This window comes from Terrapene carolina, unplaced genomic scaffold, assembly GCF_002925995.2.
Source record: "Terrapene carolina triunguis isolate 2854851 unplaced genomic scaffold, T_m_triunguis-2.0 Scaffold262, whole genome shotgun sequence".
NCBI lineage: Eukaryota > Metazoa > Chordata > Testudines > Emydidae > Terrapene > Terrapene triunguis.
The window spans coordinates 3,746,847-3,764,662 of NW_020664613.1; the positions used below are offsets into that span (position 1 = coordinate 3,746,847).

A 17,816-nucleotide genomic window follows, 5' to 3' on the forward strand; every position below is an offset into this window, starting at 1 on the left:
AATAGTGTCCCCTTGAAAAACTGCCAACTCTCCTCAGTTGTTTTTCCTTAAGATGTATCTTTTTTCCAGTTTGCTTTTGAGATTTACTTCTGGTCTTGCTCAGCAAATATATTTATTTAATTTAGTTTTTAATTTTTCAGGAAAACATATGAACATGTTATAAAAATCTTCTGGATTCAAGAGTTGCTTGTTACCTTTATTCCTATTTTAATTATACATACTATATTTCACAAAAGCTTAATTGTAAATATGAATCTAATTCTGTCATATACATTCCAAATTTACTTTGCTACATATATATATATTTCTGTAAAATCTTAATAACCCATATTGGATACAAATTTAATTTTGTCACCAGGAAGAATGGCGGTGCTGCTATAGCTTAGCCAAAGGCAGATGATTTAAATTTGTGTAAGCTAGCTTTCTTCCCAAATTAGCCCTGAATCTCCTATATTAGAAATAGGAAATACAACCAGCTTTAACATGATCATAAATTATCTTTTTTTTTTAAGAACTATAATCAGGAACAACTTTTAAGTCATTATCTGTTATCTACCCATTAGACACTGTTATTTGAACTATTTCACATTTACGTGTATACATAGACGAGATGGAAAAATGCAAATACCCCTGTAAGCATAATGGCTTTCTGAAACTGCATTTTGTAATCTGTATAGAGTTCCTGCATATGCTTTACAGGACTATTATTTATTCAGATATTTTGCACTTTATAGTGGCAGAATAGGAAAGTATAGTTTAATGTATTTCAGATTATTATTGCTAAAATAATAACTTAAAGGCTGCTTTTTTATAGTTCACTTTTACAAACTACCAGTTTAATTAAGACATGCAAATGATGGCCCCAATCCTGAAAAAGAATTTGGCCTGCATGCAGTCGCAGTGAAGCAATGGGACTCTGCACAAATACAAGGGTCTCTACAGTTTGATTTCTCTGTGGGATCCGAGTCAAAGTTCATTACCAGATGTACTTCAATTTTCAAGTAATCATTAATTATTTTAAAGTTTAATTTTATATATGCTAGTGTTCTGATAAATGTATTAATTACTAGCATATCAGCCAAAGCTGCAGAGTTCAGATCTATATTAAAAGCGGAATACAAAATTTACCCCAAATTTGTGGCAGTGTTTGGATTTAATATGTGCTTGTTCAGGCCCATCATGTAGATAGGCCTGAGCTGCAAATTTCAGATCCAGGCTTGAACTTGAGGAATATTTGTGAAAAAAGGCTGGATTCAGTGTTCCAGTTCTGGCCCATCTATAACTATTGTTCTGATACAGTTAACACATCTCAACAAATCAAAGCTCTGTTCCTACAACTTCTTGCACACAGGCTGTCTTCTGTACCCATGGATCCCTATTCACTTTATTGGGTAATAGCAGTATTCATGAGTGCAAGAAGTTGCACGTTTGGAACCTTTGACTTTTAGTCACATCTTTTATCTTAAAGCAGCCTGATACAGTATTTTAGAATTCGTATCTTATTCTCTTTTTTTCTGACCTTAATATAATATTCTCTCAACTATAAGATCATCATACTTAATGTTGCTTTTCATAAGCTTATTGATAATGGTAGTAAATTAGCAGTCTTAAGAAATTATCTAGTACCTTGATTCCAATTTCCCCCCTACTTTTTTAGCCAATTTCTGTAAGTAGACTGTGATTTCCCTCCCCCACCCCACCCCAAATATTATTATAGGTTACAAAAATCACACCTAGCCTGTGGGGAGCATGACACATTTTCTGTATCATGTTCTTCACAGCTGAGAAGGGCTTCTGTCAATGCTGGCTTTCTGGGATTTCATTTTCAGGAACAATTTTCTGAAGTGACAAACACTATGGGGAAATCTGTGCTAACTGTTAAAAAACCTACAACTGAGTTATTTGCAGTACTGTCATGCTAACTTCCTACTCAATAAGACCAAAGAAATCTCAGGAGGGGACTCTGCTAATAGCTTCTTACTGACCTCCTTGCATCAGGCCCTTCTGCTGAATGGTGGCCCAGTGGTGAATATGGCAAATGAGGTGTGAAAAGCACAGATTTTTTTAAGGCTATGATTCTAACTCGTTTGGGGGCGGGAGGTGAAAGAGAGAAATGAGTTATACAATAGATATATATTTTTTCCCTGGAATTCTCCCCATCAGACCCTCCATCATGGAAACCCAAGCATGACCTAGAATATTAATTGTGCCAGGTCAAGCATACTAGCAAATGTACCATTTGTTACCCAGTCATCCTTAGCATTACATTAATATTTTGAATCATTTTGCATTTCTAACAATCTATCATTTAGCTTTCTTCCAAGCATTTTTATCTTCATAATTAAGTATGGTACACAGAGAAAGAAACAAAGATATGATAAAAATGCAAACTCATTAATTTAATGCACACTATATCTGAATTTTTTTCTATTCAGTATCATTTTTGTCACTGAGTTTGGGCTGGGCTGTGGAACATCCAAGGCCGTCTTTTCTAACTTTTAATTTCATTATGTTTATTATTTATAGTTTCCATCTGTACCCGCAGGTTTACTAGGTACATCCCAGAATAAAGAGATGACATGATCTCTGCCTCTAGGATCTTTCAAGTGAAATTAGACAATGTAACAAGGGATGGGGAAGGCATGAGAGGGAAGATGATTGTGAGGTTGCTCAGTGAGGACTAGTGAACGGGATGATATAGGGAAGAGGGTGGTTTTGGTATTTTTAGTTAGGAATATAGGGATGTCTTTAGTTGACTAATTTCTTGTCTTTTAGATACTAAAATAGACACCATGTAGTTTTAAACAACAAAACACATGCTGGTAGATGTAACTGGTAAACAGTACATGTGCATACAGATGTAAAATTAAAAAGGAGTGGAGCTGGTTTTCAGATAAAGTGCAATCATGAAGTCTTTAGCGAATTTTTCTTCATATCTTAAAAATACTTCATATGTGTCAATATATTTTAAGCAAGCTGCAAGCAAAGGAATGTTCTGTGTTAAATACTTTCCCACATGAGTGCTGGAAGGCTAAAATAATTATCTCATATATAACCATCATAAATGTAAATGTCGCTTTTTAACAATCATTTATTTCTGAAAAAAATAACTTCAAGGCAGTATGTCTGGCTGACTGATTGCCAGGATAAGGGCTTAAAATAAAGTTTTACTTTCTCATAGTACTCATTTAACCAGGAGTCAGATGACTCTTTCCTCAATATACAGTATATATGTTATGAACTGTAGTTGTTTTGAGGGACTGAGAGAGCAACCCAACAAGATAGGGTGTTAACTTGAAAATACTTTTGTGCTCCATTTTAATTTTTAAAAACTAAGCAAGTTGAGAAAAGAGGAAACAGATTTTTAAAGCCATAAAAGTAAAAACATGAAGGAGAGCTGTGAATGAAATATTTGCTAGAGATGGGAGTGCTGAATCAACACTGACCAGTGCACTTCATCATAATTATCAGGACATACTACTGCCAGGGGATTTATAAAAATCCCACTCAGCAAATAATTGCCCTGCTGTTAGGAGATAGTCAGAGTGTTAACACACTGTCACAGTCCAGCGTTTAGTAAGATATTCAACATTCAATTACTCTTGCTGAGAACTAAAAGGAAACATGATCATTTCTCAGCTACTGCAGTTATGCTTCCACATGAATTCCAGTGAACAATCTTGTTAATCCCCAGATATAGTTTCTTTTAGGAGGTAGAAGAACTACTTTAAAACATTAATGATTCAGAATGAAAAACCTTGTTGAAATGATTTCAGAGCCATTTATGTTTTGTTTTGTTTTTAAAAAGGATTTCAAATGTATAGATTACTGGATTGCAACAGACTATGGAGTTATTGCATACAAAATGAAAATAAAATAAAAGGATATTATGTTTAACAAAAAATGTATTTGGAAAAATCCTCTACAAACTCTATATAAAAACTATGATAGCACCAAGTAGGTGTGTGAGGTCAAATATGAAGCATCAAAGAAATTTAATCTATTTCAGAAGATGTCTTCTCACAAATAAGAATAATCTGTATTTTTTTAATTACACAAAATATATGTTAGATAAAACTTGAAGAAATGTAGAACCAATGTATTCAGTTTGAAAAATGCTACAAACCGGCCCCAAATCCCTAATTTAGTATCTGATTTTGCTACCACTGAGGTCAATAACAAAATGTTCACTGACTTTAATCAGTTCTGAATTAGTTCTTTATACAGGTGTCACACCACTGAGTCCAGTAGTGTTGTACCAGTATATGCAAGGTGACTATTTAGTCAACTGTATCCAATTAATATATTGGGCATGATTCTGCAGTCTCTATGCAAAAGCTCACTTGATTTCAATAGGAGATTTGTCTGCAAAGGACTGGAGGATCCAGCCTATTACCTATAACAGGGTCTATATTGGATGTGTTTGTGATAAACCATTTATTCAGAGAATGAAGAAGTCATAAATGAGTGATGAGTAGAATATTTTCTCGCAAGTGGGATTAATTACCTGTCCTCCAGATAATATATATTCTGTTTAAACAGAGAAATAGAAACATTCATTATTGTTATTCTGCCTTCACATTGCAAGGTTTAGTTCAATCCCTCCAATCTAAGATTTTTGTTTAATACTAAAATAATGACACCATCATGTTCTAAAGGAAAGACAGTCCCGGGGTGAGGAAATATTGGCGGCTGATAGTCTTTGCCATAGAATACAAAACTAACCACAAATCCTGCAAAGGTCCACTGCAGCCAACAAAATCACAGTGGAATATTTAGGCCCCTTCACATAAATAACCACTGCTGGAGTATTTAGACCCCTGGATAAAACAGGAATAAACTACTTTGAGGGCCTAATATAGGGAACACAACAGCTGTGGTACCCAGCCAAGACACCACAGCCCAATCTCCTGCAAGGAGTAAGGCTATTCCATAAATACATCATCAATCTTTCATGGATTCTGTGTCTGACTGACACTTTATTCTGTTTATTCTAATTCTAATGCAGCATCTTGACAACCAGATCAGGGATGAGAACTTGGATGTGTGAGCGGTGGTGTATAAAACAATGTTCCCACAGTGAAGAAACAGAGCTGGGAATCAGGAGAACATTCCAGGTTCTCTCATGGACTTCCTATTTGACCTTAGGGGAAGATTATTTTTTAAAAGTGTCTAAATTCATATTTAGGTGCCTAAATAATGGTCTGATTTTCAAAAAATGCCAAACACCCAACAGCTCCCGTTGACCAGGTGTTGTTGGTTCTCTGTATTTTTGAAAAACAAGTCACTTATTTCTGAAAATTTTGTTCTTACTCCTTGTCATAGGTTGTATCTCTAGGGCACCCCAATGGGTGAGACTGAGCACCTCTCTTGTCACAGACATCCTTCTCTGACTGTAGGTGTCACTGTTTGCTAGTTTAGAATGCAGAGAGTGGTCATCTAGCCATAAGTTTTTGGGAGTTTTTTCCATCCTCCAGGTTTGACAGGCATCACAGGTGGGCCGAGCCGGGGCTGATTGTGCCAAGAGGAGCTCTTTAACCCCTTCTTGACTGGGGTGAGAACCTGTTCCACCACAATCTCCTGTGCTTCAGTTTCTGCATTTGTAAATTGCAAATTATAATTCCATTTACTATTTACTAACATCATCCCTCCCATAAAGACAAAAACAACCTGTCATAAAAGGCAATTAGCCTATGGCTTGGTCACACCATTTCTCCCAAAGGATTGGAAAAAAAATCCCTCTAATTATCCAATGATATCCTGTTAGTATATGGTAAGTGCTATAGGTTATTCAGGTGAATATGAGAGTGGATAGAAGCTCTTCTTTACAGGACAGATCTGGACAATTACATGGGATTTTGTGACAACATAAGAAACCGCTGCTAAACAGAGAAATACTTTTATTTCCCCAAGAACATGTACATGCGATTAAGTAAACTAGTGTTCCACTAACCTTCAGTGTCTCTTTATGTCTGTCTGTTTCTTTGTGTCTGCATGTGACGCTCTCTTCCCTGCAATAACACATTCTGACTGGTTCATTTGATAATTCATTTTAGTTAAGCCAGCACGATTTCACAATGCAAATAATAGGCACGGGGATAGTGTGAATAGCTGAGTTACCTCACTGGTTACAATGGGACCAGTAAACAGTGAGCTAAGATTTTCATGAATGGACATAATGCTGTGTGGAAGAGAAGAAAGAAGAGAAGATGGAGCTGTGTGACAAAAGAAGGAATAGAAAAGAAGCAGGAAAAGGGTAAAGCCACAACAAAGAGGAAAATGTTGAGGGATGGCTTCAGGCTTCAGTGGCAATTAAAATAGGCATATGGGAGAAAAAGAGGAACTAGAGAAGAGGGAGAAAACATGATGGGGAGAAAAGTAGAGGAGAGACGTTATTAAGGGTCAGAGCAGCACTGATCATGCTCATTCTTGGACAGGTAATACCTGTCAATTTAGCAGTATTTACCAGATTCCAAGTGACAGAATCTAATAGGGAGCAAACTCTGTTAAGTTAACTGAAGGAACATTACCTTAACTGTATTTGCCTGCCCAAGAGCTGGGAAACCAAAGAATCAGTGTATACATCACTCATCTTGAAGTTTCATTAAAGCTGGGATACCATCAATGCCACTTCTTAATCAAGCAGAAGGTTGCTGTTGAGAAATGTATGGTACTTCATCTTCATGCCTTCTTCCATCCCATCCGTAGTCTCCCTCTTCTTGTACACCAAATGACCTTTCTCTCCTCCTTACAATATACTTATTCTCATAGTATATTTTCAAAAATTACCTCTGCAAGATTCCTGCATCACCTCAAGCTCATATTAGCACCAAATGCACTAATGTATATTGGCCAAATTTAACCCTATAATAATTAGATTGACTTCAGTTGCGTTGCATCAGGGATAAATGTAGTGCTCTGTATCTGAACAGTTTACTCTATAACTGTTCTAGATTGTAAATTCCTTGGGGCATGGACTCTGTCTTCTGTGTTTGCACAGCACCAAGCTGAAAGTCGACATTCAACTTATAACTCCCTCTGTTCAGCTTTCAGAGGGGTAGCCGTGTTAGTCTGTATCAGCAAAAACAACGAGGAGTCCTTGTGGCACCTTAGAGACTAACCAATTTATTTGGGCATAAGCTTTCGTGGGCTATAACCCACTTCATCAGATGAAGTGGGTTATGACCCACAAAAGCTTATGCCCAAATAAATTTGTTAGTCTCTATGGTGCCACAAGGACTCCTCGTTGTTTTTTCCCTCTGTTCAATTACCCACCAATGGAATAATCCCAGCCTCTTGCTAGCACAAATGACAGTAATACACAGAAGAGAACTTTTTCACAGATCTTTGCTATGTACACATTTCATAGATCACTCAGCCTATTGCTTAAACTCTGCCACTAATGCTACCCACAGGACTGGAGCAACTGGTGCATTGCCTGGAGAAAACAAACCACAGATTATACAATTTTGATGCAGAAAAAGGACCTTTAGGTAGCAGGAATTTTTAAAGAGTGATTTTAAAAAAATACAGGTCTCAACTATTCTTTGAATGCATGGCCCTGCTTTGTATGCCTAGTAGCAGTGAAGTGCCTAGCAATTATGTGCCTAGCAGGAGCTCTAGGAGCTATTGTTTCTTGTCCAGGAACAATGTCTCCCAGAGGTCACAGGGATCCCTGTTACTGCATTATATTTTTAGAGGGTACAGCATGAGCCCAGCAGCTGGGCCATTCCCACCTCATCCCACTCCCTTTGGGTTAATTGGCACAGGCAGCAGCACTAGCCAAGAACTGTCTTTCTTAGGAGAGCACAAAGACTGTAATTATGCCTGCCCCCCGCCCATGGGGCACAAAGGGTGGGTGAACAAGAGCTTGTGACCCTTCTATCTTGCAGCCCTGTGCAGAGGCTGGCATAGTCTCTAGACCACCGTATGCAAGTGAATGTATATGCCAAAGCTAACTTTGATGTGGCACAGCAAGACCAATGAGACTTGCTGATCAAACATATATTTGGCAAGTACTGCAAGACAAACTTAATGTAGACTGAGAATCCTTTGAAAATAATCATTTATGAAAACAGAATATAGAACTATAAAGAAAAGAGAAAAGTACATTACTTACTAATACTATTAAAATGTAACTGAAAGTCTGTTGGAGAGCTAGGAAAGCTCACACTCCCTTTTTAATTTAAATGGAATTTGTAATGGTACAAGCTTTGGAAAGTCATGCAGGACATCTGACTTGGTGACACGTAGGTGAGGAGTGTGTATAAAACACCCACAGACAGGTGATTGGGGGTGCCTCTACTTTTGAACTAAAGTGGTTACATTTTTTTTATCTCCAGGAAATATGAGTACCTAGGGTGAATGATAATTTCAGCCCAGGAATGTTTTGGAGATAGGATAATAATAGGTATAATGGTAAAGAGGGAGGAAATAAAATGTAAAAGGTAAGAGCTAATTCATTCTTCAAGCTCAGTCCTTGGCCTTTCCTGAACATAGACTGCCAATAGTAACAAATTATGTATGATCATTTTGTGATGTGGACTGTTCATTTGGTACCAAGATCAAATGACCAAACCTGCAGCCTTACCTCTTAAACGATGGATCCAAAGATCAGAGGCCAGTGCTTTATCTACTGAGTCCTCACCTTTATAAGAATAAAACTGCCAGGTGTCCAAAGACAGAGTGGGTGTCAAACAGTGTCACTTCAGACCAATTGTTTTTCAAGTGCTTACAGGACAGCACTAGGTTAATCAGGTGTGCCTTTTGAATATTCATTATTAGGCTTTGGTAAGGAAATTATTTATACAGTTTTATCCTGATGTAACTTCACTGACTTCAGTGGACTTAGCTTCTGATTTACACTGGTGTAAATGAGAGGATAATCAGTCCCTCAGTACCATTCCTTTTTGTTATGATCTCTGCTTATAGGAACAAATGCAATTGAAAAAATAAACAATGTACTCAGTTGTTATTTGACTTGTGGTAAATTAATCTTCAACACCCTTTCAGACAAAACAGAACTGAAAAGAGACCTGAAGGTATTCTTTTTTTTTCTGCATGAATTGACAAACATGATAAATCAGTAGATAATAATATATGTGAGTGAGTCACTGAATGCTGCAAATCAGTGGCTCAATTATGATTTCTACAATAACAATAATAAAGAAAAAAAGACAACACTGATATAAAAGTCTATGGAACCCTCAACTTGCAACAGAAGAGCTACACCTTTACCTTATTCAGAAAGTGAGTTATAGGTCTGCATAGCAGACTCAACCAACCTTGCAAGCAGTGCATCCACAGCCTTGAAAGTGAATTGACAAAGGTATAGCTGGAAATTAGGCCTTATATCCAAACATAGAATCTTACCAGGCCTTCCAGTGTGGGCCTGGCTAAGTTCATGGACTAAAGAACCTGTCTTAAGGAAGGCAGACACAAAACCTCTTCAAGCCCAGAGTAGTTACTATGAACATAAGGACCTTGGTCAGTATAGATTTGTCAGTGTTTACTCTCAAGCTATGAAAATCTCCTGCAGGGCATGAATGACCCCGATATAAGACTGGCCTCTTGAGAGCCAGTTGCTTAAGCATAGTAAGTCCCTGACACAGTAGCTGGACTGCATCACAGCTAAACACTGGTTGAAAATCATAGGGACTACTGCCAGTCCAAAAAGTAGCAACTTTGTTTTGTTATTGGTGGTTTCCCAACAAAACTTCATAGATTTTTATAGATTTTAAGATAAGAAGGGACCATGTAATCACCTAAACTGATCTCCTGAATAACAGAGGCTCACCAGTTTTTAAGTTGATCAGGTCAGAACCTTCAAACTGCATGACAGTGACCTTGGCCTTGCATTTCAGCAGAACAATCTGAATTCTGACGGTAGGAGTGTTCCTATAAGTGAGAAGCTGTAGCTAGAGATTTAGAAGCTATATCAGAGATTTAAAAAAAAAAAAAAAAAAAAAAAAATAAAAAATATATAAAAAAAAAAAAAAAAAAAAAAAAGCCTTAACAGTATTCTTTGACACTTCTTGACCTTCTTAAAAGAGCTCCAAAAATTTCTGTTTCTGTCCTCAGGAAAGTGCTGAAGACATCTTGGACCATAAAAAAAAATTATACCTTGCCTCACCACTTAGTAATTAGAAGCACATAAAGTCAAGGCTGCCAAGAAGTGGGCCTTCCTTCCAAAAAGCTCAAAGTGTTTACATTCCTTTTTCCCAGGAAAGGAAGACACCTTTCCCAAATTAGACTTTCCAACCACTGCTGAGATCATTAAAATGCCAAGGTAAAAGGTAGAAAAAATAATTACAATTATTCTCTCAGTATTTAATAGAAAGAGTTGAGCTTCTATGAGGCAGAGACAGTTGAAGCAGAATGATTCTACACTTCCTTTGCAGACTCTAACAAGCAGTCTTTAATAGGGAAACCTACCTTGTTCTTCTCTTGAAGCTCTGTTATCAAGGAGCTTATGAGGATTCTCTGCTTTGGAACTTCCAAAGGAATGTCAAGAGAAACTGATACGCTACAAACTGAGCCTTGGAACCCTAAGTGTCACTGAGAGGAGAGGAAGAGGCAGTCAGCACAGCCTCCTCAGCAGATGGGGAACAATAGGGCATTTCAGAGGACTTCTCAACTGTATCCTCCTCTGACAAGTGATGGATGTCACATCCTGTAAAACTGCAGAACTAGGAGAATCAGTCTTCTTGATCTTTATAGGAGGTGCAAACCTAGGTCTTGTCAGCAATGAAGACACAGGTCCTCTTACCAGCCCCCCTCTTACTGAGGACCCCTCTTCTCTTGATGTTACAGAAGAAGGAGGTGGAGGACTACAGGGACAAAAAATCAAAAGGGCACAATACCCAGAGAATGAAACTGCCTTGGTAAGTTTTCCAGCCAGGCAGAGAAATGGCCAAACAGAAGATCCTGTACCTGAATCAGGAGCACTAGGAAGAACACCAGCAGAACTGAATGAGCCAACTTTTCTGAGAACAGAGGGTCTCACATGTTTGCATGTGTTTCTGCTCTTGGATAAATAGAGGATCTCATGGAATTGTTGACAATATCAGTCTAGCCGATCCCAGCTTGGTGGATCCCAGAGGAGAACGGACTGGGCTTGGAACCAAAGATGGATCTGAGTCCTTCAGTGTGAGATTATGAGCTTGGGGCACCCCAGATGGCCAGTAATGCTCAAAGAGGTCCTGTGGCTATGTTGCCAGGCTTACAACTCCCACATTATGCCTCTGTGGAAGTAATGCCATGAAGGAAAACTTTCATCGTTTGGGCTGCAATTTTCCATACTTGGTCTCTATCCAAAGATGAATTGGTAGTGAAAAATTGAGCAAAATCAGTTCCACTGTTTATGAGCAGAAGGAGAATGGGGAAAAAATACACATTTCCCATCACCTTGCATAGTAGTGTGGAGGAAAAGCGGGTCAGGGGTGAGTCAATACTGTTCCACTGATTCGCTATTCCTTCTTCCAATGACACAGACAATTATAATAGTAGAGATTACTTCAGCCTTTGACATACAGAGTGTCTCCAAAGCTGCTAGAGCCCTGGATTTTGTCTATCATACACCTACAAGAAAAGTCTGACTTTCACTGCTATTGTGTTGTGTGCCCAAGTACATCTGGGAATATGAGCTGTTAGAATCATGCAGTGACTGAGACATGCAGTCCCTTGTCCCATCAAGCATGGCCTTTTCAAACCCAATCCTGTGAAGTACTGGACAATTCCTTTAAGGTGCTGAGCTCCTTCACCTTCCATTGATTTCAAAGGCAGCTACAGTTTCTCAGCACTTTGGAAAATTGGCCTCTTAATCCATTTGCCACATTTACTTGCTAATATGTACTTAGAGGAGACCAGGTAAAACCTGCACACTTATGTCTGAGTTCACTAATACAAAGAGAGAAGAGCAGATATATTGTACATATTCATAATAGAAACATTAAATTAAAAAATCTTATTTTTAAAATATTAATTATATTTAAAAGGGATCCATTAACACAATAGTACCAATTTGAACACTGCAATTATGGACTGATAGCAAACTTAGCTTAAGAAACTGTTCATGATTTGATTTATAAATGTAAAAAGAGAAATAATAAAATAAAAATATAAAATAGACCTGTGGGACTTTTTTTACTCTATAATGTGCTCCCAACATTTGGTATTCAAAGAAATAATCTGAACAAAGGCAGAATTTTTGCTAACCCTGTCATGCAATTTTTAGCTCCTTGCATTTTTAAGGTATCTCGTTCATCATAAAACACAGTACTTATATTGTTCATTTAAAAGCAGATAAGGAAAATATTGTTGAGCATAAATACATATAAGCTTATTAAAATCCAAAAGAGAGGAGTTCAGTTTTTCTAATAGAATTTAGATAACAGTGTTGACACCTTTTCAAGATATTTCTTTCTATATTCCACAATGGAATCTCTTGCAAAAAGCAACCAGTAGGTGGAGCAGACAACATAATTTATTACTTGATAACAAGGGCATGGAGTCTGTAGCAGGTTTCTTCATAATTATGGGAATCATGTAGGAGAAATTTTCTTCAAACAAAGGAAGCTCATATATGTTAGTTGTTACTTGTCTAGTTATTCAAGCTATTGATACATAAAGCAAGTTGATTAAAAGCTCAGTATTCCATAAGCATAGAATTTTAGAGTTCATAATTTATTTCTCCAGGCATTATTTTCCAACTAACTTAGTTTTATTCAAATGAAAAATCACTTTCTATTTTCAAACCTCCTCTTATAGCTACAAAGTTTGGGCTGTATTTGTGGTGCATGAACAACACCAGCTACACAGAGACAAAAAATAGATGTGTTTATTTTCTAAATCTGTAAAATTTATTTATGTTTTGAAGTTAGTGGGATGCATAACAAACAATTTTCAAGGAATAATGCTGATTAAGTGTGTGACAACAAATTAACGCTATTACTGCTAGTAAATATTGATTATGCAAATATGCTCAACTGTTTAGATTTCTTTCTGAAATGTAGATGTCCAGGAGATACTCTTATTTTTAAATTAATAAATTCATAAGGTCTGTTAATTCAAGCACTGATATATAGCTGAAGTAATCATGTATCTGTATTAAAATGTTTGTATAAATATAGTGCATATGTACAAACATCAACAATAAATTGCTATATTATTGCAAATTCTTATGAATAAATTGAGTTCAATATTTACCAACAAATATAGTAAAATGGTAATTTTAAAATGTACTATAATAGGGTATAATTTTTTTATATATATACTCTGTTAAAAGCTATCACTGAGTTTATTGATCCATGTTTTATTTATTGTAAGCATGACACAGGTTAGACAAAGTGTTACACTATATTAAATACTACATTAATTTGTAGCCTTTGTAAAAATGTAACTGTTGAACTTGTAAGCACTGAGGCGCTCTAGTAGTCAAATTGTTGCAGTCACAATGGCAGTCAATTTTAATGTTTGTGCTGCAGAACATAAGGAAAAGACATCAACATGATATCATCAAGCATTAGCCCCACAAGCATCTAAAGCTACAATTCTGAATAGTCTGTGGAAGACTGACTTCTTCAGATCTATGATAGCCTATTTTTAGTCTACAGATGTTAATCTTTAGCAACATTTGGGACTTCCTGAATTATAAAATATCCTAAAATAATGTTATGTCAGTATTTTGCTTGAAATTTTATTTCTCATTCAGCTATGGTAAAATGTTTATGGAATAGGTGATGGAAATAGCAACAGCAGAAAATACTGATATTTAATATCGATAACCTTTAACATTATATTATTTTACTATCTGTCACAAAGAAGCAAATCAATATAGAAAGGAACTAAGAAAAAAACTCCAAAATCATATTTCAATACTTTTGCTAAACTCATTCATTATATCAAACCATCTTGCTGCATGAAGAGGCAAAGTGCAGATACAGCAATTTAAATGAGTGCCAGTAATGTACAGGAATTTAGCTTATTTTTTCTTATTAGGGTATTTTTTCTTAATAGAGGGGATTTTTTTTTATAAAATAAAAAAATGATAGCTCAGCTCCTGGATCACAATTCAGTACCTAACTGTGACTTCTGTGGCAAATTTTGTGGCTTCAGGGTCACCCTGGCAGTCAGCAAAACCAGAGTGTTTTTAGTTCTGCAAAGCCTTGTCTGTCAAGCTTTGTTTTTGCTAAATCAGAAACCCAAATCCATAAGACCACTATGCTTACTGCTGCCCTCCACCAGGAAAACCTTAACTTGAAGACTGAGGTACAAACGTTGCCTGCCATCCCTTATAGATGAATCTTGGGGTGTAAAAGTCCCCACTTGTAAAGGAAAATGCAGTTTTCTAATGTGACACTATCAGGAACAAAATGAGTTCATTATATTTTAGACCACAAGTCATTCAGTTCATCTCACTAGCCATCTAAAAGAATGGTGAACATGCCATAGTTTAATTTTTCAGATACTAAAGGTCTAGAACATTTTATCCACATTAACACTTGGTTTGTTAGGCTTCCTTATTTCTAATATTTTTGATTGATGTATCTGCTTAATATTGGAATTATTATAAAAAAAGTTATTTTTTCCAAATAATGGTCCAAGAAAATGTAAAGACTTTAAGAACATTCTATGTGGAAAACGTACTATTTCTACAGCTGGCCAAATTATTTGTGGTGAATAATATTCAATTACTAACTTAGGCCTTTTCTCTGTTTGCAAATTGCTTCTGAACAGACCTTGAATTTTAGTAATTTTGCAATTAAAGTTACTCATTTTTACTAATGTATTCACTTTTCAAAACTGACATACAATTAATGCAAACAAGTTTCAAACTATGGGTCGATCATAAATGACTCAAAAACACTGAAAAACGCTAAACTTGCTGCCACTGAGTCACATGGTATTGTTCCTGCTTCCTGACCGGATGACTGATAATTTTTATTGTAACAAATAACTAACAATGAGTAGCAAACAACAAATAGGAAATAATGAATAACCAATGTTTTGTTCATGCCTGAAATTTCACATGTAAAGACAAGTATTCATGTGAAGAACAAATATTCACCAAACAATCATGGAAAGAAAAATAAATTTGCACAAATGTTCACAAATAGGGACTAGCAAGGAACACAAATATAGTCAAAATAGAACAGCCCTTCAAAATTTGAACTATTGTTCTTAAATCCTGTTTTACCATATAAGATCAGCTCTATTAATTACTAACAAATTTGACTTCCTTCCAACCACATTGTATAGGAAGACTTGAAAAGTCTAGAACTTTTAGCAGTGCAAACAAATTAATCAGTAAATATTCAAAATTCCAGATGCATACCTATGTGAAAATAATCAAGGTAAATGTGCTGATCCAGGCAGTTCTGTGAAAAGCTTTAGCTGAAACCCTACATTTACAATGTATTTTAAAACACAGCAGAAGAGCACAGTATCAATCCAATCATTAGCTCAATTAAAAAAGAAAAAATGAAACCTCTCCTCAGCTTAATAACTTGTTAGTTCTTGACAAGTGCAACCACACAACAATAAGCCAGTCAAAATGAGTTTTTAAAGCGAGGTTATGCCCTTCGTGTTGTGTTATCACAGTGGCAGATCAAACTGCTGACTTGGACTCTTTCTGCCAGCAGTGCTGTTACTGCCTCTGTGAAGCTGCTGTCACAGAATAGTCATGGTACCTGCTCTCACCTATAGAAAAGCACTAAATTGAACTCAAAGTAGTGTCTTTGTGATATCTTTTCAACAAGTCATGTCCCATTCAGCCTGCTAGTTTATCTCTGTCAGGCTGGGGGCCCAAGTGGTTTGCATGAGCTGTCAGGGACAGGTATACCAACCTGCTCTGTGCTGAGGAGGTAATGCATCTTTCGGGCTTGGTGATCCTTTTTCTTTTCTTCCCTTTCTAGGTCTTTTTTCTCCTTTTCTTTCTCCTTCATCTCTGCAAACTCCTCTAGTTCTTTCCTGCATCAAAACAACTCTTTGTTATTTACAGTCCAGAGGTGAAAAAAGATGCTAACACTTTTTTTTTTTAATTCTTTCACAGCTGGTTTTCCATGGCATTCAACGTGCTGCCCTCATCCATTAACAATCAATGGAAATCAGTGGAATGTTAAAATCTTCTTGGTACATTCTGCAGTATAGCAGATGGATTCTATATGGATGTAACTAACATTTGGTACCATTAAAGTGGTTAAATCTACATTCTATGTGTATTGTACAGTATACCGTATTTATTCATAATTCATTCATTTATATTCTTTAGCTTTTATTTTGAGGAAGATTTTGATGGTATTATTTAAATATTTTGATAAAACAGAAGTAATAGATATTTTATGCACTGTTTTATCAAAAATCATTTTACATTGAGTTTCTATAAATAGAATTTATTTTAATGTAATAACTTCTTTCAAATGGACATCAGCATTGTAAACTGATAGTTTATATTTCAGCTAGTACCTTGTGACAGAGTGATAGATCATGACCCTGTGACAGACCCTCTACCCCTTCTGCCCTTGTGTGAGCAGAAGGGTTAGAAGGAGGAAGGGTAAGCTTGACTATTTGATATCCCTCTCATTGCTGGATCACTGAGCCCTCTGCAGGGTTGAGGATCTGTGCATGGAGAAGGGTTGGGGCATGGGATGCAGGCAGGTGAGCGGGGTCCAGGGGCATACACCTTTCCCTCATTAAATACACGTGAAGTCCTTGGGAAAGACACATGCAATATTAACTTTCTTGGACATCTCCCTTCTCAGTGTGGAGCCTTTCTGACAAGGGTAGTACAGAGCAGCCACAGTCATGAGGAGTCCACAGCAAAGTCACTGCCGGGAAAACAGGTTGTGGGGCAGGGGTTCCTGGAGCCAGTGTGGAGGGACATAAGGTCTGCTGAGCAAATGTTCCTGTGCCTCCAGTAGTTCTTGGAAGATCCACAGGTAGCAAGAGGCTGATCCCACTGTCTGCTTTGCAGGGGAGCGGCAAGCCCATATTTCCAGTAGAACAATCTGAGGTAAAATTTGCAGAGATTTTCTCATCAATGGCTTCTTCACATGGATTTTCTGCAAGAGGACCAGTCTGGCCCCAAATTATGCAAAATTGTAGAGTAAATTAATGTCCTATACTAAGCATAATTCAGTGTTATAGTTCACAGTGCATGTGTATTGAATTATTTTGACCCAGTTAAAAGAGGTTAGCTTGAGAAACAGCTAGTTCAAATTAACCTGTGTGTGAAAGACACCAGCTTTGTTCAGTGATTAGGTGAGTACATTCTGGCCTTTTTTCAGAATATGTTACATAAAATAAAAAGTGAAGACAAATGCACAGTTCATATGTCTGGATAGTAAATAACACAGCAAAAAGATATCTGGGATCTGATACTTCTCCCACAGAAGTCAATGGTAACACTCCCATTGACTTCAATGAGAGCAGGATTTGGCCCCTGGAGAACAAGGATCAAATCAGGCAAATATTTAAGCATGTGTATGTAACTTTAAAATATGTAACTTTACTGATGTGAGTAATCCTACAGGCAAGTCAAGTTACCTCAGTCAGTGTTTGCAGGATTGGGCTCCAGCTTTGTAATACTAGCTGTTATAATTATCATAATGTTAATTTAATCCACAAAAACATGTGAAATGGTAATAAATGCCTTATAAATATATGAATGCAGTTAAAATAAATTCTTAAAGAAAATACATATTAAAACTGTATCATTTTTATATTTGATTCATGCTACAGTCTTTCAACTTTTCTTTACCAAAATATTAATCCACAACACCTGGTAAAATGAGTAAAATGTTAAGTAAATCATGCAT

At 36.6% G+C, this 17,816-nt stretch overlaps 1 protein-coding gene across 1 annotated transcript in view; it reads right to left on the reverse strand.

Moving 5' to 3' along the window:
- Positions 1–17,816, reverse strand: part of SPATA17 (spermatogenesis associated 17) — a 178,271-nt gene that overhangs the window by 87,408 nt on the left and 73,047 nt on the right. Inside the window, exon 6 of the mRNA XM_024209331.1 lies at positions 15,846–15,969. Coding sequence (XP_024065099.1) covers positions 15,846–15,969 — 124 coding nt within the window. The remainder of the gene's footprint in view (positions 1–15,845; positions 15,970–17,816) is intronic.